The sequence below is a fragment of the Cavia porcellus genome, unplaced genomic scaffold, assembly GCF_034190915.1.
Source record: "Cavia porcellus strain 051 isolate PalLab524CR breed Dunkin Hartley unplaced genomic scaffold, mCavPor4.1 scaffold_28, whole genome shotgun sequence".
NCBI lineage: Eukaryota > Metazoa > Chordata > Mammalia > Rodentia > Caviidae > Cavia > Cavia porcellus.
In genome coordinates, this window is record NW_026947511.1 from 50,934,063 (window position 1) to 50,961,577 (window position 27,515).

Below are 27,515 nucleotides of genomic sequence, written 5' to 3' on the forward strand. Positions count from 1 at the left end.
TTCAGTGTCTTCTCCAGTTTAAGTCCCCAGTATTCTGTAACTGTCACTGAGAACATCAGTCATCCTCTAGGTTAGTTTTTTTGTTTGTTTGTGGGGGGGTTTTTTTGTTTGTTTTTTTGTACCAGGGATCAAACTGACAACCTAGTTCTTACCAGCTTATGCTGCTGAACTAAATCCCCAGTCCTAGATTGGTTTTTGAAGCCACTGTGGATGGAATTGTTTTCCTGATGTCTTTCTCAAATCATCCATTTATATATTTTAAAAGGTAAGTTATTGATTTATTAACACTGACTTTTGTATCCTGCTGCATTGTTTTATTAAATACTTCTCTCATATAATTGACAGTATTGTGTGATTTTTGTCTTTTATTCCAAAAATATGGTGTATTGAAATAATCAATTTCCGCATGTTGATTACCAGCTTCATATCTTTACTTACAGTTGTATTCAGATTTTTTCCCCATGCCTCAGTCTCAGTTTGTGTCATTCCAGAAAATTATCCATGCATGAGGGCCTAACCTCAATCCTGAGTAGCACACACACACACACACACACACACACACGAGGCCAGTGGGGCACAACAAATGAATTAGTGGAGAACTTGGTGATAACCCAGAAAGGTAAGAGGGGCTAGGGAGGGTGGAAGGACACGCAGGGCCTTGCGAGGAAGTTAGCTTTCCTCTGAAAGACTGGAGAAATCACTGAGAGGAGTCACCTGGTCTGACTCATCTTTAACAGACTTATTCCAAACAGAGATGTCTGTACTGAGAAGTGACCACGGAGAAGAGGCACAACCACAAAGAAGCAAGTTAGGAGACACAGAGATGAATCTAGATTTTCATCTAAATCTACCTGATTTTATCTAAACCTCTTTTCAAGATAAAGCTGATGGAATCTGAGCTAGATTGGGTATGGAATAGGAGAAAAAGGAGGAGACAGCAATGTCTCTAATGACTGGGGCCAAAACAGCTATAACAATAGAATTACCAAACCCAATTCTAGCAAGAGGAAGAAGGCTGGAGGGGAAGATCCCATCACCTCTGGACATGCTGAATGTAAGGCACTTGTCAGACACTTGCAGTACAAATCTGGAATCCCCCCAAAAAAGGCAGTCTGATCTAGATATATAAACTTGGGGGTCACCACACAAAGATGGTCTTCTACATTGGTATTTTAATCAGGGAGGAAGTTAGGAGACAAAATGAAATCACCCAGGAACACATAAACGACAAGAGCCGGGATTTCAATGATGGACCCTGCAGGGTAAACCGAGGAGAGGACAAGTGACCAGCAGGGTAGCAAGAGAGAGTCCTGAGGGAACAGAACGATTCCAAGTCCCCCGAACTTGTATTTCTAAATAGTGTACTACTAAATTCAGAAAGACTGAGTGGGGTAGGCCAGTCCTGCTTATTCCTGCCCTACAATAGGCTGATGTCTTCTTCGAGTGTGGTCATCATTAGTTTATAGATGCCCCCCAGCCTCGTGCTCCCAGAGGTGGGGCTGGTGGGAGGTGATTGGATGATGTAGTTAGGAGTGGGGGTCTGGCTGGAAGAGGTGAGCTTGACCCAGGGCCTTCACCGGAAGGGTCCACCTCTCTTCCTGCTTCTCCCTTTCCTCAGCTCCACGGTTACCATGACACAGCAGCTTTTCTGTGGCTGCTCTCCCTGGATGCCAAACTGCCTCTGGGCCTTGAAGACCTCGGACTGGAAAGGACAGCCCAAATAAACCTCCCCTCCTTTACTCTGTTAGTGTCAGATATTGAGTCCCAGCAATGAAAAAGTGACTGAGACAATCCACTCTGTCGCTGGCATGCTGTGGGTGACTGCACGGGGACAGTACCGCCCAAAGGAGATAAGTTCTTAGGAAATGAATACACTCTTGGGCCGCAGGGTCCTAGAGGCACGGGAGCTGTCTGAGACAGAACTGCATGGGTGCCCACTGTCTTGTTTGAGGCCTGATAGGCAGCACACGGGCTGGATGCTGCCCTAACGCTGTCATGAAACTCCATTTCTGCACTACCACACTCCTGGCTCCCCTTCAGCCAGCCACTTCTCAGTCTCCATGGGTCATTTCCTCTGCCACTCAGCCTCCAGTCCAGCATCCTTTTCCAAAGTGACTGAGGACAGCAGAAATGGCAAGTGCAGTTCTCTCCATCCAGGTCTGCTTCGGGACTCTATAGCACCTCAGCTACAACAGGAAACTTTTGTTTAGGCTTGGTTTGGTTTTTGAGACAGGGTTTCATGTAGTTGGACCAGGCTTGAACTCAGTACAGAGCCCAGCCTGGCCTCGAACTTGCGGTGATCCTCCTGGCTCCCTCTCCCAGTGTGCCCTACCACGACCCCTTGGAAACTGTTTTAAATGAACTAGGTTTCAGCAAAGAGTGGGTCATGGGCCACCATTCACAGTGATCTGGGTGGGCAGGAGATACAGCTCGGAAACAGGCTGTTCAGCCTGAATAAGACCCTGAGCTCAATATCCTACACCAAAAATAAAGAAAAAATCAGACACATGCAAACTTAGGAACAGCCTTTAAAAAATAATTGATTTGTCATCGTTTCCTCCTCCTTCTCCTCTTCTTCTTCTAATTTGTATTCTTTTAAAATGTCAGTATAAGGAAAGACAAAGCCTAAGGAACTATACCCATATTTAAAGAGCACTAAAAAGACCTAACTAAATGCAGTACATTGAATAATCCTAGTTTAGATCTTGGCCCAAGAAATAAAATTGTAACAAAGGATATCAGGGACAATTGACAAGTTTTGAATAGGGCCTGCTGATTAGATCGCAGTATTACACCAGTTTTCCTGATTCTGATCATTGTACTCTGTTGGGTAAAAGGCTGTTCGTAGGAACCTCACAAGGGGAAGTGTAGAGTTAAAGTGGCGCTTACCCCCAAATGGTTCAAAAAAGGTACTGATGTGCATTTATAAAGAAACAGTGATAAAGCCACTGTGGTCAAATGATCCATCGGTGAACCTGACACCCTGGGTTGCCCTGGAACTCGTTTTAGTATTCTTGCCCCTCTTCTATGAATTTTACATTATTTCCAAAACAAGTTTTCAGAAAGAACGAGGCCTTGCTGGTGAACTCTGTATTTCCTGACAGGGGAGGCACACGTGCCCCAGGCTGTAGCCGCTGGATATGCCCACAGCCGTGCCAGACACTCCCGGAGGGCTCCCCGCACTCAGGGCTACCAGGAGACTCAGGGTGGCTGACCAGGAAGCTGTCTGGAAGGCAGGGTGAAGCCAGGCACGGCATACAGCAATGCCAGTTCCTCTGGGAGGTCGAGGCAGGAGGACCCCAAGTTTGAGTCCAGCTTGAGTAACTCGGGCAGGTGAACTTTTCAAGACAACAAACTTCTTTTTGCAATTTTATTTCCTCCAATTTTATATTCCACTGGCATTCCTGTCCTACCTGTCAGGATCCTCACAGGAGATGGAGGCAGAGACGGATGGAGCAAAACTACCCAAATTTAGTGTTTGTTGCAGATAACCCAGATTCCAAAATTTAGAATTGTAGACTTTTAGAATTTAGAATGGACTGTTTTTTTTAAGACAGGGTATTACCACATAGCCCAGACTGCCCCTGACGTCACGATGCAGCCCAGGCTGGGCTTGAGCACCCACTCCTGCTCCCCCTGCCGGGATTCCAGGCCTGTGCCCACTCCCAGCCTGGCCTGGGTTCCTGCTCCGTGGATAATGTCAGTCACGCATTCTCCATGGGAAGCAAAGATCCCTCCAGACCCAGCCAGCATCTTACTCATTTCCCAGAAGAAGCAAAGGAAATGTAACAAGGGCCAAAGTGGGGCCTGAAAGTCCCCCAAGCACCCTCTGTCTAGGTGAGCAGTTTCAAACAGGGACAAGTTGCAGGTCTTCTGGGAGGTGTCTGCCCTGAACTGACCAATTAAGCTTTCTCTCCTGGGCAGATCAATGGGGCTATGCCTCACTGCTCCCACACTCCTGTCAAGGCCCTGGCGCCCATGGCATGGGGGCAGCCACCTCAGGGTCCCCACCTATTCGAAGGAGGAACCATGTCCCAGACAGGGCCGGGGCTGCACCCCTCCTGTCACCTGCCCTCCAGCCACAAGGCCCTACCTTCCCACTCCCCTAGGGGCTGTCAGGGACAGAAGGCCCCTCCCTCACCCCCCAGGGTTCCTCTGCTCCCTCCTCCCCATCACTAGGGTGTGCAGGACATTGTGTGACTCAGGAAACAGCTCAGACTTGAAGCTGTTGCAGGCCAAGGAAGAGGAGGAAGGGGCAGTGGGAGCCGAGGAGGTGGCCCTGCAGTGCCATCCTGAAGAGGGAGAGGGGACCTGGGCGTGGGTGGGGGCTCTGGAATGCAGCCCCCTTCCCTCCTGCTGCTGCTGCTGCCCTGTTTTCCACTGGCCATGACCAGAGGTGAGACGGGGTGACAGAGGGAGGGCCACCCCCCAGGAGGAGCCCAAGGGTGGGGGACAGGCCTATGCCAGGCTCTGAGGACAGGCGGAACGGAAAAGTGTCTTCCCCAGTTGGGAACAGCGCAGAGAGAGCCAACTTCCACAGGAGCTGCTCAGACCAGGCCTGGCGCCAGGGGCAGTGGCCACTAGAGGGTGGGCGAGAAGGACCCACTGCCAGAACCTGCTGGGCCCCCGCTGGGCCCTGGAGCTGAGAGGCAGAGGGTTCTTATAGTCAGATTGCGTCAGAATCCAAGCAGACGGACCACCTGCTGGGGGAAGAGGCCAGAGGGTATGGGGATGTGCAGACAGGGAGGGTCAAGGCACACCAAGTCCCCTTCCAGCCCAGCTGTCCCCACCCCCGTGGCTCAGTGCTGGGCCTTTCCTGGAGGAAATCCCTTCCATGTCGCAGCCATTCACCTCCTGGGAGCCCGAGGCCCCCCTCCTGGCTCCCTGTTGTCTTGCTTCCGGGGGATGGAGCGGGAGGGGGACTGGATTTCGGAGAACAAACAGGAAAGGGGGTGGGGATCGGGCACAGAGAGGTCTGGGAAGGTGGGACCACGTGGGTACCGGACAGGGGCACGAAGAGCAGTGTGGTCTGCAGCACGAGTGGGTGTGGACTGGAGGGGGACAGGCCCAGCTCGGTCCCTGGGCCCCATCCGTGCTCCTTCTCTGTCCCAGGGCTGCGGTGCGGGGGTTTCCCAAAGCCCTGCGCCAACGGAGGCACCTGCCTGAGTCCACCTCTGGGGCCCGGGGCCTGCCGGTGAGTGTGCCTGGAGCAAGTACAGGAGACCAGAGGGGAGGGTGAAGGAGGGCGGGCGTGGGAAGAAGAGAGGGGAGGAGGAGATGGACCAAGGCCTGGGGGAGGTGGGAAAGGGCCACAGCCATGTGCGCTTTCCTCTCCCACCTGCCCAGGTGCGCCCCCGGCTTCCTGGGTGAGATGTGCCAGTTTCCTGACCCCTGCCAGGAGGCCCAGCTCTGCCAGAATGGGGGCAGCTGCCAGGCCCTGCTTCCCACCCCCCTAAGCTCCCCCAGTGCCCCCTCTCCGCCGGCCCCCAGCTTCTTCTGCACCTGCCCCTCCGGCTTCACTGGCAAGCGGTGTGAGGCCCAGCTCGAAGACCCCTGTCCTCCCTTCTTCTGCTCTAAGAAGGGCCGATGCCACCTGCAGGGCCCAGGCCGCCCAAGGTGCTCCTGCCTGCCTGGGTGGACAGGTGAGGGCCTGGGGCAGCAAGGAGGGTGTGGCAGGGGCCAGGCGGGGGGTGAGGAAGATGGAGCTGGATCCCAAGAGGCCTGGACACTGAGACCTGACCTTGGCAGCCCACCCCCTCGATCCAGACTGACAGTCACCAGCACCCCTTACTAAGACTGCGAAATAGCTCCAAACTGGTCCAAATATCTCCAAGAGCCAGGCGCCACGAGCCCTGTAGGGCACCGTCCTGCTGCCTCGCCTGGGCCTTTGAGCACCCCTGAACTCAGCAGCTGTAGGGTTCCTCTCTTACGAAGGACCTCCAGGCTCCACATTCTGAGGTGGGCGCCTGACCGGAGCCGCGGGAGACAGGAGACCAAACTCGAGCAGGATCAGCTCTCAAACTTTATTACGTACAGCGAACCGGACCTGACAAGGTCCGCCACCCTCGGTGTTGATTCCTCTTCCGCCGTTGGGGGCAGGAACAACCTCTTATAAGGGGAAGCAGTATCCAATCACAGAGAAGCGCGCCTAACAAGCTGATAGGCTAGCGTCACGGGTAACTGGGCAGATATGACAATTTGGCGGGCTTGTTCAGGCCGGGAAGAACCCGGAAGCAGGAAATGGGCGCCATCTCAGGTGGCTTCCCACATCTCCCCCTTTTTTATTTATTAAAATAGGATGGTCTGTGGGTCCCTCCAAGGTGTCTATGACCTTGTTGCTGTTAGACACCTAGGAGTGGGCCTACCTTGTAGGCCGAGGCATGAGAGAATGTAGAGGTCTATACCCTGCTGTGCATCACCCTGTTTTGTGCATATCCTTGCGCCAGGACCATGCTCAAGGTGAGTGGTTCATTTTTTCGCAGGGCCAGGCTTTTGTGAACTGAACCTGGATGCATATAGACATTCATTCCTGCCTTCCCCCCAACCTTTGGGGCGGATGGCACTGCAGTACCCTTGGTCTCGCATCTCAATGCCAATAATTTGGCTCCAGGAGGGACCCCTGGCCTTATAGGCCATATATATCTGAGTGGAGCCTGTCTTAGGTTGACTGGGAGGGCTTTTCCCGTCTTACCCGTCATTGGCTTGCCCACTCAGCTCTTATAGCTGATGTTCTGCAATGTGAAGGAGATATGCGGCGGCCTGCTGGCCTGATGGGCCACCTGCTGCCATTTGCATGGCTGCCATAGCTGTGATCTTAACCTGCTGCTGAGTTTGTATGAGGCGATCTAACAAGCATTTAATAACCACAAGCTCTACTAGGATAGCCATGGCAATTAGCATAATCAAGGACTGTTTGATTGATGGTGTAAACCCTGGGTGAGGCGGGCGAGGCCGCCGAAAAAGGTGCCAATGTGGGCGGGTAGTGCCAAGGACCCCAAAGATATTGTGGTGGTTCTGTGGAATCTGAGCATATCACAGGGGTGATTAATAGGAACCCACAGAATAGAAAAAGCTCCAAACCAGACATTTTAGTTTGTAGATGGTCTTGGGCGCTGAGCGTCGGTCCCAGAAGGGTCGAGTTGACTTGTGTCCGCGGGCTTATCTTCCTGTGCTTTATCAGGAACTGGTGGGGAGTTTACTGCTCGCGTCAATCTTTCCGGGACCCACAGCGGTTCGCAGCCTGGTTCCTGTGGGAAGACACAAACCGCACCTCGGGTCCAACTAACCACTGGATCCGGGCCCATCCATTGTCCTGTAAGGACATCTTTCCATCTCACCAGCCCTTTGTCGGCCGGGGACGGGTTATTGTGCTCCATGGCAGGGGAATGATATGGTAAAGAGTGCCAATGATATTCTTCCTTTGGGCGTTAGGCCGTGGCCTACCCCCTCTTTTTGCTTTTGTAAGACACCCTTGAGTGTCCGATGTGCCCGTTCAATGATGCCTTGTCCTTGAGGGTTATATGGAATGCCATGCTTAAGGACAACATCCATTTGTTGACAGAATGTTACAAAAGTTTTGCTGGTGTAAGCAGGACCATTGTCTGTTTTTAATATATTGGGCTTTCCCCAAGCAGCCCAGGCTGCAAGACAATGATTAATAGCATGGGTGGCCCTTTCTCCCTTTCCAGCCAGCCGTCTCCAGGCCTGGAGGCCACAGCGGCTAATTTGTTCATAAACCTGGCGAGGGTATTGAGTTTGATCTTCCTCAAAGGTTCCTCGCCCTAATAGCATATCCCTGTTCCACTCTCTCTGGTTATTTTCCCTGTTGGCTGCCGCCTGCTCTACACAGAATTCCTCATTCCAGGACTTATTGTCCGGGGGAGAGGCAGGCGCGTGCCAGCTGGGTCCAATCTCCAGGAGTTAAAAGCAGACCTGCCAATGCCTCTAAAAGCGCCATGGTAAATGGCGCATTGGGCCCATAAGCTGAAACTGCGTCCTTGATAGTTTTAAGTTGTTTAATTTCTAAGGGCTTATAATATCCTCCTCCTCCCCTGCCTCCTACTTGTACCGGGAATGCATGGAGACCGGAACACTCAAAAGGAAGCCGCGACCATACCCTCCGGTGGAAGGACCCTCCGGTGGTGAACTTGCCAAAGGGCGGAAGGGCTTAAGCTCCTCCCGTAAGGCGGAGTAGCTCGGGCAGGGTGGTGTTTGGTTCCCCTTTTTATCTTCCCGAGCCCTAAGTTCCTCTTTTAACGGTGTAGGAGGGTCATGCTTAGCAAAGACGACCTCCTCTTCTGAGCCTTCCGAATCAGAATCAGAATTAGAGCCCTGAGGGTCCTCCGGAGACCCACAATCGGCAGTGGCTCCGGGCTCCTCTGAGCATTCCGATCGAGCTCTATCAAAAGCCTGTCGGGCTGTATTAGCGAAGCGAAAGCAAAACAGATGCAAAGGGAAAAGAAAAGAAAAAAAAACCCAGCGTCCACTCGTGTGGCGCTCAAAATCTGTTAGGTGCGTCCACCCAACCCAGGTGACCCAGTACTCACCTGTCCCGGGAACCGCTGTATCTCACGTAGCTGATCAGGGTGAAGAGAAGAGGCGCTCGCGGCCTTCCGTTGTTATTGAGCCAGGTCCTCCGTCGTACCGCAGGCGACAGCAATCGCACCTCCCGGCCGAAGAGGCACGTCGCTGAGTCTTTTACCTTTTTCCCCGTACGGGCGGCCACCAGATGACCGGAGCCGCGGGAGACAGGAGACCAAACTCGAGCAGGATCAGCTCTCAAACTTTATTACGTACAGCGAACCGGACCTGACAAGGTCCGCCACCCTCGGTGTTGATTCCTCTTCCGCCGTTGGGGGCAGGAACAACCTCTTATAAGGGGAAGCAGTATCCAATCACAGAGAAGCGCGCCTAACAAGCTGATAGGCTAGCGTCACGGGTAACTGGGCAGATATGACAATTTGGCGGGCTTGTTCAGGCCGGGAAGAACCCGGAAGCAGGAAATGGGCGCCATCTCAGGTGGCTTCCCACAGGCGCCCCTGATGGTGCCTGGAGAGACCACACTGGTGAGAGGTGTGGGAGTTGGTGGGATCAGAGCAGACCAGGGAGAGACCTGGGGATGCATTCCCGGAAGGAGACTGGCCCGGAGCAAGCCTCCCACCTGAGAGTAGGGGTTCTAGGGCAGCCACTCGGCCACTGACTACGGTAGCTCTGCTGCCTTGCAGGAGACATTTAAGTCCCCTGGGCCCTCAGTCACCGGCCCAGCCGGGTTCAGAAGGTTGTTGAAAGAGCCAGGTGCGGTGGCACATGCCTGTCCTCCCAGCACTTGGGAGACTGAGGGGGGGGGGGGGGGCTGCTGTGAATTCCAGGCCAGCTCTAGCTACAAAGTGAGCTCAAGCCCAGGCTGAATTGCATAGCAAACCCTGCCTTAAAAGACCAAAGTGGGGGCGGGGGAGGGGGGGACAAGAAGAAGAAGTTTGTTGAGAAGATGAGAGGGAAGGATGCTCAGGAGGTGCTTACTTAGCTCAGCACCTGACACAATGCACTGCAGTGACTGTGGTTATCACCACTGCCACTGCTGTGGCACAGGGCTGGGAAGTGAGTCCCTCATCATTATTCAGTCCCCACCCCCACAGAGATCAGAAGTCAGATCCTGGTTGAGGGCAGACCCACACTGGCAGGGGGGCCACAGCAAGGTGCTAACCCGAGGGTCTGTCCTGTGGATGCTGGGCGCCTTTCACCTCTGGCCCCCAAGGAAGTCACTACCCTTCCGGGTCTTCCTTCCCAGGCAGGGTCTGTTAATGACCCTCCTGTCACTAGACACAAGTCTCCTTTCAGTTTGGAAAATGTGGCTGCTCCAGACACAGCCCTGGGGGGCCCGGGCGCAGGGCAAAGACAGGGGGGGGGGTGAGGGGAAATGGCAGGATTCCAGACACCCACAGGGACAGCAGAGCACTCTCGGACGTCCCCTCTGCCCCTGCCGCAGGCGAGCAATGCCAGCTCCGGGACTTCTGCTCAGCCAGCCTGTGCACCAGCGGAGGCGAGTGTCTGACCACCTACCCCCAGATCCAGTGCCGCTGCCCACCAGGCTTGAAGGGCCACACCTGTGAGCACGATGTCAAGGAGTGCTTCCTGGACCAGGGCCCCTGCCCGGAAGGCGCCTCCTGCCATAACGTCCTGGGCTCCTTCCGGTGCCTCTGCCCTGCAGGCCAGAAGGGTCCCCACTGTGCGCTCCAGAAAGGACCCTGCCCTGCTGGGGGCTGTCCAAATGGGGGCACCTGCCAGCTGGTGCCAGGGGCAGATGCCAGCTTTCACCTGTGTCTCTGCCCTCCAGGTGCATCCATGGGGGTCCCTGCAGCCGCCTTCGCTGGGCGGGAGGGTCATCTCCTCTAAGTGCCCTGCCCGCACTGACCCTGTAACCATGTCAGGTTTTACTGGCCTGGACTGTGAGGTGAATCCAGACGACTGTGCCAAGCACCACTGTCAGCACGGGGGCACCTGCCAGGACGGGCTGGGAGCCTACACCTGCCTCTGCCCAGACACCTGGACAGGTGAGCTGTGTAAGCCAAACTCACAGCGACCTTGGCCCTGGCCTCCTCCCAGGGCTCCCAGCTGCAGCCCCCACTGCCCTCTCCACCTTCTACAGGCTGGGACTGCTCTGAAGATGTGGACGAATGTGAGGCCCAGGCTCCCGCTCGCTGCAGAAACGGGGGCACCTGCCAGAACTCGGCTGGCGGCTTCCACTGTGTGTGTGTGAGTGGCTGGGGCGGCTCAGGCTGCGAAGAGAACCTGGACGACTGCATTGATGCCACCTGTGCCCCAGGATCCACCTGCATTGACCGAGTGGGCTCCTTTGCCTGCCTCTGCCCACCTGGGCGCACAGGTGTGGGGTGAGGGAGCCGGAGAGGCGGAGGACATCAACAGGTGCAGGGAGCAGCAGGAACACAGCAGGGGGCTCAAGCCTCACTCGTCTCTGCAGGGCTCCTGTGCCACTTGGAGGACATGTGTCTGAGCCAGCCGTGCCACAGGGAAGCCCAGTGCAGCACCAACCCGCTGACGGGCTCCACCCTGTGCCTGTGCCAGCCTGGCTACTCGGGGCCCACTTGCCACCAGGACCTGGACGAGTGCCAGATAGGTGAGGCTCCCTGCAGCACAGCTGCCCAAGCCCAGGCCAGGCTCACAGTGGGCAGACAGAGGGGGAGAAACAGGCACCGCTTCCCCTTAAATCCGGCCAGCTGCAGCATGGCTCCCCAGCATGTCCCACCTCCGCACCCTCCCCCAGTGCTGGCCCACCAGGCCTAGCACCTGGGCCTCTGTCCTGCACTGTAAAGATGAGGCCCCTTCCCTAATCTGGCCAAATCCAGCACAAGTGGCTTCCTGACCCCCAGCCCCCTGCAGACTCCCAGCCTTCCTCTTCCGGCAGCCCAGCAAGGCCCCAGCCCCTGTGAACACGGTGGCTCCTGTCTCAACACCCCGGGCTCCTTCCACTGCCTCTGCCCCCCTGGCTACACTGGCTTGCGCTGCGAAACCGACCACAACGAGTGCCTGTCCCAGCCCTGCCACCCAGGCAGCACCTGCCTGGACCTGCTCGCCACCTTCCACTGTCTCTGCCCACCAGGTACATCGGGCGCGACAGGCCGGGTAGAGGGGACAGAGAACCGATCCTGAGCCTGCTAGGGACCCCACCGAGGATGGCCTTGGGCCCCAAGGGGTCAGTTCTGGAGTGGTGCTCCCCCTCGGAGGAAGTGTAGATGACGGGTGGGATACCACGAGCTCTAGAAGAGCCCACTTGGCCCCAGAGAATTTGATGCTCTATGCAGAGGGCACAGCTTGGTCCACTGTACACAGCTCAGCCCAGACAGCCCCCCTAACCACACCAACGTTCCCCCAGAGAGAGAAACGTTCAACTGTTGGCTGCAGTGGAAAGGGAAAGCTGCCTGGCTGCATGGCCTCCAGGCTGGGTTATGGTGTGCTCTTCCTGGGAAGAGACCCACAGCCAGTGTCAGGAACAATAGCCGGCCTCACACCAGCACTGCAGGCCATCTTGCACTTGTCCTCGAGGCCCCGCTTTGCCGCCCTCTGAGGTCGGTGGAGTCCTTACTGCACCCATTTTATAAATGAAGAAACTAAGCCTCGAGCAATCCTGTGGCTCATCCAAGGTTGCACAGCTAATTAGCAGCAGAGCCAAGATCCAAGTCTGGGGCCTCCCCAGTTTCAGCTGTCCCACTGTCACCTTACTGAGCTTGGCAGCCCCCGGGGGGTGGCTCAGGCCACCCGCAGAGAAGCACAGAAAACAGAGAAAACTATTCAGTTCTCTGAGAAACACGGACAGGGGCCAGTGAGAAATAGGAGGCAGCCAAGGTCCAGAGGCCCATCTGGCCCAGGGCAGAGCGAGACCCTGGAGCCCAGGATGATTCCAGAGCAGTGGGGAAGACAGGGGAGCATCAGGGCTTCCAAATGTGCTTTCCACAACCCCACATCGGGTTCTGCCTGGCTCTGAGGGGAACAGGAAGGGATGTCAGCCTGCAGGAAGACACCTGCAGACACCTGTGGTCTCAGGACCTCAGGCCAAGCGGCTGCCTGCAAGGCCCACACTCTGCACAGCAGGAAGGCGCCCGGGGCACCTCCAAGCCACCACCAACCCCACCTGCTCCCTGCGCTTTTGACCTGCAGGTGGCAGAGCCTGCTTCCCCCCAGGGCACAGGAGGGCAGTCTAGGGGCAGGGCACTGGGTCTCCTGAGCAGGAGGCAAAATCACCGAGCCAGGACCGAAGTCCAGTGCAACTGCTCATCTGCCCCGTCCTCAGGGTTAGAAGGGCAGCTCTGCGAGGTGGAGACCAACGAGTGCGCCTCAGCTCCTTGCCTCAACCACGCCAACTGCCAGGACCAGCTCAACGGCTTCCTCTGCGTCTGCCAGCCCGGTGAGTGCCAGGCCCAGCCCACCCCCCACCGGTTGATGAGTCCCAGCCTCTGGGTGCTCCTTCTGGCCTGCAGAGGACACAAGGAGACCCCCGTCCCCAGTCCTCTGCTCTTCGGACTCCTCTGTTACACCCCAAGGCTTTACTTCTTACACTCCGCCCTCATCAATGTCTGACCAAGTTCCCCCACCTCCCTCCTTTCCAGCTCCCCCAGCAGGGTGGGGTGCAGGGCACCCCAAGCTGGTCCTGGTGCTGCTACCTTAGACATAGTCAAAGCTGGCCACAAATCTTCCTCATTCCAGCTAAGTCAGAAATCCTTCCATGCTGCACACACTGAATATTATTTACTCTGGAACAAGCAATTGGCTTTTCCAGCTTCATTCACACTTTGGAAATTATGTCTCACATCACTGACGCCCTTCACTGGTGACAGGAGACAGATCTTCCCCTGGGCTAAGGATGGAACACATGGGCTCACATAGGCCTTGCAAGGGCTGTACCACTGAGCCACCCCCAGGTTACATTACTGTCCTCTGGGCTGGAGGGGAGACCACAGGTTCACAGAGGGCAAGTGGCTGTGACTCATGTCCTCTGCATCACCCTCCAGCTTCTCTAGGCCCTGATGCCCCTGAGTCTCCTCTGGGAATCTCCCGGTAGACCTTTCCTGGGCAGAAGTGCTGTGTTGTGTCCCCTCGATGACCGTGGCCTTCTCTCCCACCACTCAGGATACACAGGTACCTGGTGCGAGGAGGACGTGGATGAGTGTGTGAGCTCTCCCTGCACCAATGGTGGACACTGCCAGGACCAGCCCGGAGCCTTCCTCTGCAAGTGCCCCGCAGGTACGACAGGGTGCAGATGCTAGAAGGCAGTAGAGGAAGGGTCGGACCTCTGTGCCATCCCTCATTTCCCCTGGGACCTCAGGCTTTGAAGGGCCGCGCTGTGAGACGGAAGTGGACGAGTGTCTGAGTGGTCCGTGTCCCAGCGGAGCCAGCTGCCTCGATCTCCCAGGAGCCTTCTCCTGCCTCTGCCCCGCCGGCTTCACAGGTCAGCAGGGGAGGCTTCAGAGGAACAACAGGGCACAGGGGTCTCTGTCAGTCCAAGGCTGGGCACAGGTCACTGGTGAGCATTCTATGATTAAGGGAGTACCCCTACAGTAACAGGGTGCATAACAGGCACAAGTGCACAGCCCTAGGCCACCGTGGGCCCCAGCATCGCTCCAGCAGAATCTCAGGAAGGATCAGCCCTGCAGACTAATGCTGAGAAGGCGGCAGGAACAGGTGGTGGTGGGGCTGCAGCTCAGGGGACAGAGAGGACTTTGTCAGAGTCAGTGCCAGACGGTGGATGGTGTGCTTAAATAGAGGTTAACCACATGCAAGGAGGAGGGAAGTGCACTGCATTGTAGGAACCCTGTGCCCCTGAGTCACACAGGCCCCCAAGTGACAGGAAGTCAGGGTCCTAAGGAAAATCAAGACCTGCAGGAGGACAAGCAGGCGGGGCACCAGCAACCCGTTCCTAGGAGGGGCCTGGGCCCTCAAGGACATGAAAAGCCTGGGTTCTCCCACTCACCTCTCCACCCCAGGCCCACTCTGCGAGGTGCCCCTATGCGCCCCCAACCTGTGCCAGCCCGAGCAGCAATGCCAAGAACCAGACCATGGGGTCCACTGCCTCTGCCCCGATGGAAGCCCCGGCTGCGCCCCTGCAGGGGACAACTGCACCTGCCACCACGGACGCTGCCACAGGTAACACCGCCCACACTTCCCTCAGGGTCCTTTGCTAGGGCAAGGGAAGTGGGAGTGGGGTGCAGGCCTGCAGGGGAGAGAAGGAGCTGGAGAGCTGAATTTCTTTCACAATGGGGGACGGGAGAGTGGAGGAAAGGACGGGGCCACTGCCCCATTAGCTGGACAGAAAGCCCCGGGAGTCCGTGCGGGTGGCGGGGGGCGGGAGGGGGCACTGATTCAGGCCCTGGGGACAGAGCACAGAGCAGAAGATTCAGTGACACAGGAACTGTTGTCTGGGAGTAGAGGGTGGTCAATAAGCGGTTTAGGAAGGAAGATGAGTGTAGAGAGAGTGAGGTCACTGGGGAAGAGACCAGAGCCTCGGGACCAACTGCGAAGGAGCCCAGGGGTCTGCCCTGGGGCAGGGAAAGGGGACACCGGAAGAGGAAAACCCTGTTGCTCTCTGCCAGGTCCGCATGTGTGTGTGACGTGGGGTGGACCGGGCCGGAGTGTGAGGCAGAGCTGGGGGGCTGCGTCTCAGCCCCCTGTGCCCATGGGGGGACCTGCCACCCTCGGCCCCCTGGCTACAACTGCACCTGCCCAGCAGGCTACACAGGTGAGCCCACCTGAACCGTCCTGCCCGGGCGCTCAACCCCTAACCCAGGGTGGGGTGGGCTCAGTCACCGCCCAGGAGAACCAGGCACGGGCTCCTGGACACAGGGGAGAATACGAGGGGCAAGGGGTGAGGATGAGGAAAGGAGGAAGGGGAGGGGGAGAGAGGCAGGGAAGGGGAGGGGAGGGAGACCCCTTTCCTGCTCCACCTGTTTCCTCAGGGCCCACCTGCCATGAAGAGGTGACAGCCTGCTACTCCGAGCCCTGTCTCAATGGTGGCTCCTGCAGCCCCCACCCCAGGGGCTACTCCTGCACCTGCCCCCCAAGCCACACAGGGCCCCAGTGCCAAACCTCTGCCGATCACTGCGCATCCGGTGAGTGAGTGACCACCAGGGCTGAGGGAGTGGGCAGGGCAGGGCCGTGGTTGAGAACAAGCATTGGATGGTTGTGAGCCGTGTTCCAGTGTGGTGATAGACCGTGTGTGTCTTGGCCGCAGTGTGACTAAGCTCACGGGCCAGGTCACAGGGACCAGGAGCCCGACCCCTCACAGCCCCTTCTCTCCAGCCCCATGCCTCCACGGTGGCACCTGCGTGGACAGACCCAGCACCTTCTCCTGTGTGTGTGCCGCTGGTTTCCAGGGCTTGCGTTGTGAGAGAAAGGCCGAGCCGAGTTGTGCAGACAGGTGAGCGGGAGCAGAGACCCACAAGGAAACCCCACATACTCCCCCAGCCCCAGCGGTCTCCCCGCCTTGCCTCCACCTGCTGCCCCAGCCTCCACCCCATGGCACCCTGTCTGCTGCTGCAGTCCCTGTAGGAACAGGGCCACATGCCAAGACAACCCTCAAGGTCCCCGCTGTCTCTGCCCCTCTGGCTACACAGGAAGCAGCTGCCAGGTAAGGGGCCACCAGCCAGGGGTGGCATGGGGTGGACAGCACTGGTAAGGGGATCACCAAGACTCGCAGAGGGAAGCTTGAGCGGCTCGGCCCATGAAGGGAGGGAGGGTGGTAGGTCTAGGGCTGAGCCTTGAGGGAGGTCTGTGGAGTCTGAAGAAGGAAGGACTGAGCGGATGTCCAGTGCATGGGCTATGCTGGACTCCAGGGAAGGTCATCGGGGCCACACATTCATCCCTAGAGGGGGTATGTAAGGACTGAGACTGCAGGAGCCAGTCCAGGCTGGGATCTGACGCCCCCGACCCTCCTGCTCCTCAGACGCTGGTGGACCCCTGTGCCCAGGAGCCCTGCCCACCCACCTCCCGCTGCCTGCAGAACGGGGCCTCCTTCCAGTGCCTGTGCCTCCAGGGCTGGACCGGGCCTCTCTGTGGCATCCCCCTATCTGCCTGCCAGAAGGCTGCACTGAGCCAAGGTACCAGCTCATGGGCCAGGAGGGAGGCAGATAAAGGACACAGCATCCTCCTGTACCTCTTCCCACTTCGGCCTAAACAGTAACATGGGAGCCACAACAGACCAAAGGAACGTGACAGCCCACACCCTTAATCCCGGTACTGGGGAGGTTGAGGCAGGAGGTTAACTGTGAGTCTGAAGCCACCCTGGGTTACACAGTAAACTCAGACCAGCCTGAACTGCATAGGGAGAATCTGTCTCAAAAAAGAAAAACAATAAAAAGATAACAAGACCAGCTGCAGTTACTGACACCACAGTTCAATACCCAGGAAAGACTAACACATCCCATGTTAGACACAACTCACGCCACCAGCCCACAAGGCCAGGCAACACCAGCTAACCCAGGGACACACCTCACAGAGGAGCCACTCTGCCCTGCCATGGTGAACTCAGCCAGCGTGGACCACGGTTAACCCAGCCACGCTCAGCCCACTTCACCCCACTCGCACCGTTAAGGTGCAGCAGCCCCCTGTTAAGATGCCCTTCTTACTGGAACAAGGCTCTGTGAGAGGAGAACTCAGGGGAGACCCCGTGGGCATAGGGGCTGCCTATGGGAATCACAAGGAAATGCAAGTCTGTCAAGGGGTATGCAAGCCTCAGGGAACGGCTGGAGCCACTGGCCTCCCACAAAGTTTGCCTGGAGTTCTTCCTCACCAAAGGCCCACACTCTGATAAGCTTGGGAAAGATACCTGCCCATGCTGTGGCAGAAGGGGGAGGGACATGATGTGTTCCTGCTCACTTGTGGGGGTCAGGAGGTACACGGCCAGGGGTCCCTCTCTGCTCAGTGTCCGGTGCCCCTGAACCCTGCAGCCTCCTCAGCCCCAGCTCTCTGTTTCTCTCCAGGCGTAGAGGTCTCTGCCTTGTGCCAGAATGGAGGCCTCTGCATGGACAGCGGTGCCTCCCACTTCTGCCACTGCCCGCCGGGCTTCCAGGGCAGCTGGTGCCAGCACCGTGCAAACCCCTGTGAGTCTGGGCCTTGCCACAACGGGGCCACCTGTGTGGCCCAGACGGGCGGATACCACTGCCAGGTGAGGGTCCCAGAGGGGAAGGCGGCAGGGCAAGCCAGAGATGGGAAGCAGGCGGGACACCACCGAGGGACGACCCAATTTGCGATTTGCCCACTTTGCGTCCTTCCTTCCACCGGTCAGTCCTCGCTCACTAGCAGTGGACTCCGCTGGAAACGGCCGCTGAGGGCTCACTTCCTGCCTAAGGCCCCTCAGCTGCTTTCCCAGCAAAGTCCAGAGCCCTGTGTGACCCAGCCCTGCCTGCCTTTGGGCCTCACCTGTCCCCTCTCCCGTCCCACTCCTGCTCCGCCCAGGAATCCACGCTCATTCCTGCCTCTGCCCTTTACCCCTGCAAGGCCTCTGCCCTGCTTGGCCTTCCCAGCCCTCACCCACTGCCGGGCTCGGCCTCTCTCTGGGGCAAGGGCTACTCACTGCTTAGTGGTCTGGGCCACTGGGCCTGGAGAGCCAAAGCCAGGTATCAAGTCCCAGCAGCCTGATTCCCGTGCTCAGTGCCTTTGGTGAAAGGTACATGGCAGACCCTGACCCGCAACCCTGTAACTCCATGTCTCACACTGGTCACGAACTCTCTCTCTCTCTCTCTCTCTCTCTCTCACACACACACACACACACACACACACACACAGAAGCGGGGTCCTGGTCAGGCACCAGGCTCTGTGCTTGGCTCCTCTTTGTTGAGCTTCCTCCTGCAGAGGCTTTCAAAGCACCTCTGGCTGGTTCCCACCCACTCCAGGGGGCTTCACAGACTGCCCTGCACCTTTACTCTGGAGCCTCCTCCCCCCATCCCTGCACTCCCCACCTGCCGCAGCCCCACCTTGCTCTCTAGGCAGCCATGGAACCAGACTCACTGTGAACCCCAAGTCTGTGTGACCCAGGCATGTCACGGGCCCTTCCTGGGCTCTTCCTTAGCTGTGATGTGAGGCCAGAGTAAGATAATAGACGTTGAGCACTGTTAGGAGGTTTTACTAATGAGGTTAGATAGGTAGGTTAAGTAAATGCTGCCTCTCTCTGTCTCTGTCTCTGTCTCTGTATGCCTCTGTGTCTCTGTGTCTCTGTCTCTGTCTCTCTGTCTCTTTCTGTCTGTCTCTGTCTGTCTCTGTCTCTGTCTTTGTCTTTCCATCTCTGCCTCTCTGTCTTTATCTCTCTCTCTGTCTCTGTCTCTCTATTTCTGTCTCTCTCTGTGTCTCTGTCTCTTTCTCTCATTGACTATAAACCTTGCAGAAGCAGCAGTGAGCTCTGATCCTCTGATCTGCTTGTGTTTGTACGGCCTGAAATAGAGCCTGGCACAACCTGAGCACCTGGTAGACGCTTGTACACTAGTGAGTGGAGTGTGAGGGAGCCTCCAGGCTCTGCTGGGAAGGGAAGAGGTTTGACCAGGACTGGCACCGTGCTTGGCGGTGATGTGTCACCCTGACTTCCCTGGACTGGCAGGGGAGAGTCTCGTGAGGTGCCGAGCCTAAAGGACCAGGCAGGAGGGGTGGGGTCCAGCCTGAGGGCAGGGCAGGGTAGAAGCAGGGTCACCCCTGTCTCTATGCTACCCTCCCTGCTGCAGTGCACCCCGGGCTACAGTGGAGAGAACTGCTCAGAGGAACTCAGCGCCTGTCAGTCCCAGCCCTGTCACAACCACGGAACCTGCACCCCCAGGTCTGGAGGCTTCCACTGTACCTGCCCTGCAGGGTTCGTGGGGCTGCGCTGTGAGGGGGACGTGGATGAGTGTCTGGATCGGCCTTGTCACCCCACCGGCACGGCAGCCTGCCGCTCACTGGCCAACGCCTTCCACTGCGACTGTCTGCCTGGACACACAGGTGAGGCGAGCCGTGGGGTACAGGATCTCAGGGGCCCAATGGCACCCATGGGACGGCCTCAGCCCCCAGTGCACTCCAGAGCTACCTGGACCCCTCTGCCTGCGTCTTGTGAGGCCTCAGCGAGGATGGGGCAGTGGCTGGGGCTCCTGACCTCCAGCCTTACCCCACCCCACAGGCCAGAGGTGTGAGGTGCAGATTGACCCCTGCCAGAGCCAGCCTTGCTCCCACGGGGGCTCCTGCCAGGCCACAGCAGGACCAGCCCCGGGGTTCACCTGCAGCTGTCCCAAGGTATGTGACCAGGACTTCCTTCTCTGGCGGGCGCCCCCACCCTGATGAAAGGCGAGAAGCGGTGGCTGCTGTCCTACAGGGGAGCCAGGGAACCCTCGAGTGGGCGACCCAGCTCCCGGGGGTGAGTGAAAGGCAGGACCCCAGGAGACGGAAGGGAATGATCAGCAGGCAAGGTTGTTGTCCAGGAGAAGACCCACAGGGCGGCCGGGATGAGTTCTGGCCCCGTCCGTGTGGGCACGGGGACCTCCCTCACACAAGCCCGGGCCGTGACTCTTCCCCCCGCTTTGTGCCTGGCCTTCTCTTACCACTCTAAGCATGGAACACCCAATCTAAGAACTACCAGTTAGAGACTCCGTCTGCTTCTGCCGCTTCCTCTAGTCTGTGCACCTAGAGAGAGGCGCTGGCCTGTCCAGTGCCAACGGTTAAAACTGTGATCTAAGAGTAGCCCGATTCTGTCAACACCCTCGTCTCCCACGACTTACATTATGATACCACAGTTTGTCCAAGAGTTGCACAGATCTGGGGCGCATCCATTTCGAACAACTACCATGAAACGTCACACGTCACTAGATAAAGTCATTAGATAAAGTCAATGTGCCATGGCATCGTATGACAGCATCCATGGAATGATGAGCTTGACATGAGCCCCTTTTAGCCAGAACCACCTGGGCCCTCTGCTTGAGGGGAGGGACAGAACCGGGGCTCCTTCCCCAATACCTGCCCTCCTCACCGCAGGGTTTTGAAGGCCCCACCTGCAGCCACAGAGCTCCCTCCTGCGGCCCCCACCACTGCCACCACGGAGGCCTCTGCCTGCCCTCCCCTAAGCCGGCCTCCCCACCCCGCTGTGCCTGCCTCGATGGTTTTGGGGACCCCGACTGCCTGACCCCACCAGCCTCCCAAGGCTGCGGCCCCCCGAACCCCTGCCTGCACAATGGAAGCTGCTCCGAGACCCCTGCGCTGGGGGGACCAGGCTTCCGGTGCTCCTGCCCCCCAGACTCTCCAGGGCCACGGTGCCAAAAGCCGGGAGCCAAGGGCTGTGAAGGCAGAGGAGGAGATGGGGCCTGTGACGCGGGCTGCAGTGGCCCCAGTGGAGCCTGGGACGGAGGAGACTGTGCCCTGGGGGTCCCAGACCCATGGAAGGGCTGCCCCCGCCACTCCCAGTGCTGGCTTCTCTTCCGGGATGGGCAGTGCCACCCGCAGTGCAACTCGGAAGAGTGTCTGTTTGACGGCTATGACTGTGAGCCACCTCCTACCTGCAAGTGAGCCTTAAGCCCGGGGTGGGGCTGTCGGGAGGGGGACCTGGATGCATGATTACCGGGTGGCCTCAGCCTCAGGCTTAGGGCGTTTCCACCCATAGCCACTGCTAAGGACGATGGAAGACTCCGGACTGCAACCCAGAGAAGGGGTGGCATCCATATTGGATGCTGGTGTAACCTCTATCCCAGGTCCTCTCTGAGGATTCTGGGGGCTAGGGGCACAAGCCTCCCTTCCTCTCTCCCTAAGCCTTGTTGCCATGGAGCACCTCCACTGGCAACCGGCACCCCTCAAACTCTTCTAGGAGACAGGTGTTGGGGAGATTAAGGAGAGGGGGTCTCAGAGCCAGTACCAAAAGGTGCAGGGTTTCTGGGCCACCACCCAGGGCTGCGCACAGTACCAGTGCCGTAGAGGCCACTGGATGTCAGCGACTGTCTCTGGGTGAAGAGGGGAGTCAGGTTGGGGGTCCTGAGTGTCCACTCCTCACCCCACAGCCCGGCCTATGACCAGTACTGCCAAGACCACTTCAACAACGGGCACTGCGAGAAGGGCTGTGACACGGCAGAATGTGGCTGGGACGGGGGTGACTGCAGGCCCGAGCAGGGGGCCTCAGCGTGGGGGCCCTCCCTGGCCCTGCTGGTGGTGCTGAGAGCTCCAGCGCTGGACCAGCAGCTGCTTCACCTGGCCCGGGTGCTGTCCCTGACTCTGCGGGTGGGGCTGTGGGTGAAGAAGGATCCAGAAGGCAGGGATATGGTGTTCCCCTACCCTGGGGCCCAGGCCGAGGCGGTGCTGAGAGGAAGTGGGGAGCCCTCCCCCCAGGAAAGCACAGCCCCGCACCTCCAGCCCCCAGGCCAGGACACAGACTCCCTTGGCTCTGGGTAAGACGCCCAGGGGAGCCCACGCACCAGTTCCCCGAGCAAGGCAGTGGGAGGACCCAGGCACACACAGAGCTCTCAGACGTGTCTCCCTGCAGGTTCGTGGTGGTGATGGGCATGGATCTGTCCCGCTGCGGCGGCCCCGATCAGCCCACGTCCCGCTGTCCCTGGGACCCCGGGCTCCTGTTCCGCTTCCTTGCTGCAACAGTCGCTGTGGGGGCCCTGGAGCCCCTGCTGCCCGGTGCCCTGCTGGCCGTGCATCCCAGCACCGGCACAGGTAGTAGCCCTGGTCCTTGTCCCCTCCTTTGTTCCCACACAATCCCTGCAATGGCAGTAGAGATCAAGTTTTCCAAACCAGATGCTGGCCCAAACTGTTTTCAGTGCAGACTCTGCCCTCCCCAGGCGTCAGGCCTTCTCTTGCTAGATCTCCTTGTGGTCCACAGACTCTCAAGTCTTCTTATTTCCCTGAGTACTTTTCCTAACCTCTGACATAGCCCTCCTCCAAGGAACCTCAGGTTTGCTCCCCAGGTCTGGAGGCGCAGTACTTGGGAGGTTGAGGCTGGAGGATCTTGCAAGTTTGAGACCAGCCTAGGTTTCAAAGTGAGCTCAAGGTCAGCCTGAACTGCATAGCAAGACCCTGTCTCAAAAAGACAAAAAAAAAAAAAAATCCTCGGGTTCTAGTTTGAGAGGGTATCTGGTTACTCTGTATCCAGATCACAGTAAGGAAAAGCATGACTTTGTGTTCTGCTTGCTAGATGCTGTGCTCTAAGCATTTTCCACTAACTCATTTATTCCCATGTGGCAGCATGATTATTATCATCCTCATTTCCCAGATAGGGAAACTGAGGCAAAGACAGGCAACTGTACTTGCCCCAGGGCCTCTAGAATAACCAGTCTCATCAACAACGGCCTTGGGCACTGTCTCTCCAAGCAGCACCCCCCACTCGCCAGCTTCCCTGGCTTGTGCTGTGCTCGCCAGTGGTCGGGGTGCTGCTCCTGGCCCTCGGGGCTCTCCTGGTCCTACAGCTCATCCGCCGCCGTAGACGCCGAGAGCATGGGGCCCTCTGGCTGCCTCCAGGTTTCATCCGGAAGCCTCGGACCCAGCAGGCTCCGCACCGCCGCCGGCCGCCGCTGGGCGAGGATAGCATTGGCCTCAAGTGAGAGCCAGGGGGCCCAGTCAGGGAGGGAAGCCCCCTGCCTGGACACTGCCAGGACACACAGGGTCAGAAATGGCTGGATGTGTTGCTTCAGAGGCTAAAGATGGGGCGGAGAAGGGTGGGGGCTGCTGGGACCTTGGAGATCCCAGCCAGTCCTAAGCCGGGAAACCTCTGTACCCACCTTCCAGGGCACTGAAGCCAGAGGCTGAAGTTGAGGAGGATGGAGTGGTTATGTGCACAGGCCCGGAGGAGGGAGAGGAGGTACCGGGGAAGGCAGGGCAGGGCCACAGGAAGTCAGCAGAGGGGGCAAGCACAAATCAGTGGCCTTTGCTGATTCTTGCTCCTGCCCCAAGGCTGAAGAAACGGCCCCACCTCCCAAATGCCAGCTCTGGCCACTGAACAGCAGGTGTGGGGAGATCCCTCAGGTAGCTATGCTGACCCCGCCCCAGGAGGCCTCTGATGTGGACACCTTCGGACCTGGTACGTCATGAGCCAAACCCTCCCATGAGCCTTTCAAGGCAGCCAATCCATCAGTATCAGAACAGGGACATCACCTGGTCTTCAGCAGGGCTGACCTTACTCGGGGAATTTTTTTTTTTTTTTTTTTTGTACTACGAATTGGACTCATGGCCTTGTGTTTGCTAGGCAGGCACTTACACTGCTGAGCTATATCCCTGATCCCCATCATCTGGGAATTGTTAGAAATGTACATTTTCAGGCTTCACTGTAGAGCAGCAATTCAGAAATTTGAGATGTTGCAGCAATCTATGTTTTGTTGGTGGCAGTTTGTTTTTATTTTTGTGTTCAGTACTAAGGATCCGACCTAAAACTGTTGCACTGAGCTACAGCCACAGCCCTTTTAGTATCTATTTTGAGAGTCACTAAGTTACTAAACTGCCCCGGCCAAGGCTCCAACTGGGATCCTCCTGCCTAGCTTCCCAGAGTCTTGCGATTGTGTGTGCCGCCATGCTCAGCTGCATGTTTTAAGCCCTCTACATGAGTTTAGCTCAGACTTAAATTTGGGAACCACTACTCTACAATTTAAGAGAATTAAAGCCTTAACTCCTTTCACGGATGAAGAAATTAAAGCTTGGAGGAAAGTAGAAAAGTCAGAGACCACCGTCAGTCAGCTTCAGGATACCTCACTGTTTCTCCCTGAGTTCCCATGTCCTCCCTCCCTGCAGTGTCCTTCCCGAGGAATACATTGCTCATTCTGACCCACAGATGGGGTGACACCCCTCATGTCGGTAGTCTGCTGCGGGGGAGTGGAGTCTAGAACCTTTCAGGAGGCGTGGCTGCGAAGTCCTGAGCACTGGGAACTTCTGCTGGACGGAGGGGTCTGTCCCCAGCCCCACACCGTGGGTACCCAGGAGACCCCCCTACACCTAGCTGCCCGATTCTCCCGGCCAACTGCTGCCCGCCGCCTCCTGGAGGCCGGAGCCAACCCCAATGCGCCAGACCAGGCAGGGCGCACTCCGCTGCACACCGCTGTGGCCGCTGATGCCAGGGAGGTCTGCCAGGTAGCACGCAGGGGGGTGGGAGGGCCCTTGAAGGGAACCTGGGAGCTCGAACTGGGCAGAAGCTTGCCTGGGGGTCTGACAAGGAGGAAACTGATGAGATTGGGGACCTAAATGAGAAGATGAATGATATGCACAGGGAAGGCAGTTAACAATCTGAGGCACCTGAGCCCATGGTTCCCCAGAAATCACAGGCCCTTTCTGTCTCCCAGCTCCTGCTCAGCAGCCGACTGACTGCAGTAGACGCTCGAAGTGAGGACGGGACCACACCCTTGATCCTAGCGGCCAGGCTGGCGGTGGAAGACCTGGTTGAAGAACTGATTGCAGCGCGAGCAGACGTGGGAGCCAGAGATAAATGGGGTACGGGTGGGGGCGGGCGACAGAGAAGTTGGGCCTGTGGGGGGTGAGATGGGCGCGAAGCAGGCCCGGGGCAGCTGGGGCGCCCTCCAGCAGCGGTGCCGTTGAGTTCACACCCCGCCCCAACCCACAAGGAACTGGGGCGGAGGGGTCTCCCAAGCCCGCCGCCCTAGAACAATGCCCATTGTCCCGCCGCGCGCCGGTGACGTTACCTAGGTAACGCTTCCGGCGGCAGGCGGTCGCCTGGGCAACGCTTCCCCAGCCAGCGACCCGAGAAGCCCCGCTCCCGAGGCCGTGGGGCTCTGGCCGCGCGGTAACCCGCTCCCACGCCGTCCCCTAGGGAAAACCGCGCTGCACTGGGCCGCCGCTGTCAACAACACCCGGGCCGCCCGCTCCCTTCTACAAGCTGGAGCTGATAAGGACGCGCAGGACAGCAAGGTTAGACCGGGGGAGCAGCCGGGCCCGCAGGAAAGCGCGGGAAGTCCGCGGAGCGTCGGGGCGGGGCCAGCGGTAGTGGGCGGGGACTGCGTTGCCCTTGACCCCCGCCCCTGCTGATTCCTGCCCTGCAGGAGCAGACGCCACTGTTTCTGGCGGCTCGGGAAGGCGCAGTGGAGGTAGCCCAGCTGCTGCTCGGACTAGGGGCGGCCCGTGGGCTGCGGGACCACGCTGGACTGGCGCCGAGGGACATTGCTCGCCAGCGTAACCACTGGGATCTGCTAACGCTACTGGAAGGGGTGGGGCCGGCGGAGGCGCGTCACAAAGCGGCGCCAGGTCGCGAGGCCGGAGCCTTCCCGCGCGCGCGCACCGCGTCAGCAAGCGCGCCTCCGCGCGGGGGCAGGGTCCTGCCGCGTAGCCGGACGCTGTCAGTCGGAGCCCGCCCCCGCGGTTTCAGGGCCTGTGCGCACGCGCGGACCTCCTCCGGAGACGTGGCCGCGCGGAGAGGCGGGGCCTACGCACGCTGCCGGAGCCCGTCTGGTGCTGGTGCTCTGGGCGGCCGGAGGTGGTCTGCGGACTCGCGCGCGCCCCGGTCCGGCCATGAAGCGACGCGAGGACGACCCAGGCCCCCGGCCGGTCTCGGGGATTTGGCCTCCGCGGCCGACCAGCCCTGTGATTGGGTGACCTTGGGAGCCTGCTGCCCCACCGCCAGCTCTCCGATGCCGCCCCTGTGCCTTACGCCTTCCCCCGAGCGGGGATCCCCGCACGTTGCGTGGGGTTTGCCTGTCCACCAAGTCATGCCCTTAAACCCAGGACTAGATGGTCAAAAATAGACTTTGTGAATGGAATTGTAAAAATGATTGCCCATTAAATGGCCAATCTGGAAAGCCCTCCAGACTAGAACTACGCTCCAAATCTAGCTCAGAGGAGTCCTGAGTTAAATTTCCCTCCGGAAATCAGCATATGCCCAACAGGAAAGATGTCCTCTTCCCACTTAGGAAAACTGCAGCGCTGGAAAAAGGGTTTAGGATGCCGAGATGAGGCTCCGTCCCTCTCCTAGAAAACAGGATAAGAGGCTGAAAGACAAATTGGAGCGGGAGAAGGATCCCTTATGCTGGGATCCTGGGAGCCTGGAACTGCCCTCTCTTCCATTCACGGTTCCCAAAGGCCTCCCCTACCATCCATCGCCCCCACTGCGGCCCGCAAACGGCTGCCAGATATGGGAACCTATGCTGAACCTAGGGTGCCTGAAGGCTGCTCTGTTAACACCTTGCTCTGCCTTTACAAAAGCCACTGTTCTGGCCATCGCCATCTCTTAAAGATCCTTAGTCTGTCACCTATAAAAAAGTTAATTTGAAGTGTTACCTCTTCTTTGGAGGGTGTGGGCAGTGGAGTGGGAAAATACTGTGCATGATGGTGACTGCACAGGTTTGGTAATATCCTCAAGCCAGCATTTGAGTTGTCTGCTGGTAGTTAAAAGAACCAGAATAAGCAGATTTGGTGGTCCCATGCCCACTTAGGGTAGCATCTCAAAAACAATCTCTAGTGGTTCAAAAAGAAGCAATACACATGCTATGCCACGCACAGGATGTATCCCCCACCTGAGGAGATTCCTGAGGCCTCCAGTCAATAGGGAGATGCTGAGAAGAGGTACCAAAAGGCCCGAGGTATGGAGGCACGAGGCATTCTGAAAGCCAATAACTATCATTATGGAGCATTCACGATGAGCCAATGCTTTCTGATAGTTTATGCTCAAATCTACTCCATGAGGTAGGTACTATTAATACCCCATTTTACTCTTTCAAAGCCTCAGGCACCAAGATTTTCTCTTGGCCACATTTCATGCTCCAAGCCATTCAGCTGTCAACTCCCTAACATGGCAAGTACCCATAGAGATCGAAATGCCTATCCTGTTCCCTGTATACCAGCCAGGCTGACTAGCATCAGTGAAAGGCCATACCATGGAGACGGCCCTCGTGCCTTTTCCATTTCCACATCCCTCACTCGTGGCCAATGGGAAGTCTTCCCCATCCCTTGTCTGCACTAAGCTGTGAGTTGAGTGGATACATCCCGTCCCAGTCCCATTCTCTCACATCTGGGACTCACCTATCCCCCAACAGCCTGTAAATATCAGAAAGCTCAGTTAGGTAAAAACATTACAG

At 57.8% G+C, this 27,515-nt stretch overlaps 1 protein-coding gene and 2 long non-coding RNA genes across 6 annotated transcripts in view; 1 reads left to right on the forward strand and 2 right to left on the reverse strand.

The window, feature by feature from the left end:
* The window catches only part of LOC134473752 (uncharacterized), a 47,732-nt gene that overhangs the window by 15,625 nt on the left and 4,592 nt on the right, over window positions 1–27,515 (reverse strand). The gene's annotated exons all lie outside the window — the stretch shown is intronic.
* Notch4 (notch receptor 4) lies at window positions 4,204–26,711 on the forward strand. 4 transcript variants are annotated; one of them, XM_003473943.5, is made up of 30 exons: window positions 4,207–4,396; window positions 5,113–5,194; window positions 5,347–5,642; window positions 9,986–10,333; window positions 10,428–10,550; window positions 10,646–10,882; window positions 10,979–11,134; window positions 11,423–11,617; window positions 12,806–12,919; window positions 13,642–13,755; window positions 13,838–13,960; window positions 14,496–14,655; window positions 15,102–15,247; window positions 15,465–15,617; window positions 15,808–15,925; window positions 16,048–16,135; window positions 16,451–16,604; window positions 17,487–17,671; window positions 19,218–19,470; window positions 19,646–19,758; window positions 20,494–21,017; window positions 21,507–21,890; window positions 21,986–22,164; window positions 22,822–23,044; window positions 23,233–23,305; window positions 23,398–23,524; window positions 24,269–24,564; window positions 24,774–24,921; window positions 25,259–25,356; window positions 25,488–26,711. In XM_003473943.5, exons 1-30 carry the CDS (start codon window positions 4,336–4,338, stop codon window positions 26,184–26,186), a joined length of 5,970 nt encoding a protein of 1,989 aa, XP_003473991.2. In that variant the 5' UTR covers window positions 4,207–4,335; the 3' UTR covers window positions 26,187–26,711. The 4 variants fall into 4 exon arrangements, with proteins under 4 accessions (XP_023422381.2, XP_003473991.2, XP_063095199.1 ...); XM_023566613.2 differs by lacking the exons at window positions 24,774–24,921; window positions 25,259–25,356; window positions 25,488–26,711 and having other exon boundaries at window positions 4,204–4,396; window positions 24,229–24,503; XM_063239129.1 differs by lacking the exons at window positions 22,822–23,044; window positions 23,233–23,305; window positions 23,398–23,524.
* On the reverse strand, window positions 6,010–9,989 carry LOC134473751 (uncharacterized). The gene is made up of 2 exons (XR_010044169.1): window positions 8,547–9,989; window positions 6,010–7,247 (listed from the first exon to the last, which is right to left on the reverse strand). It is a non-coding gene; the product is annotated as an uncharacterized LOC134473751 (long non-coding RNA).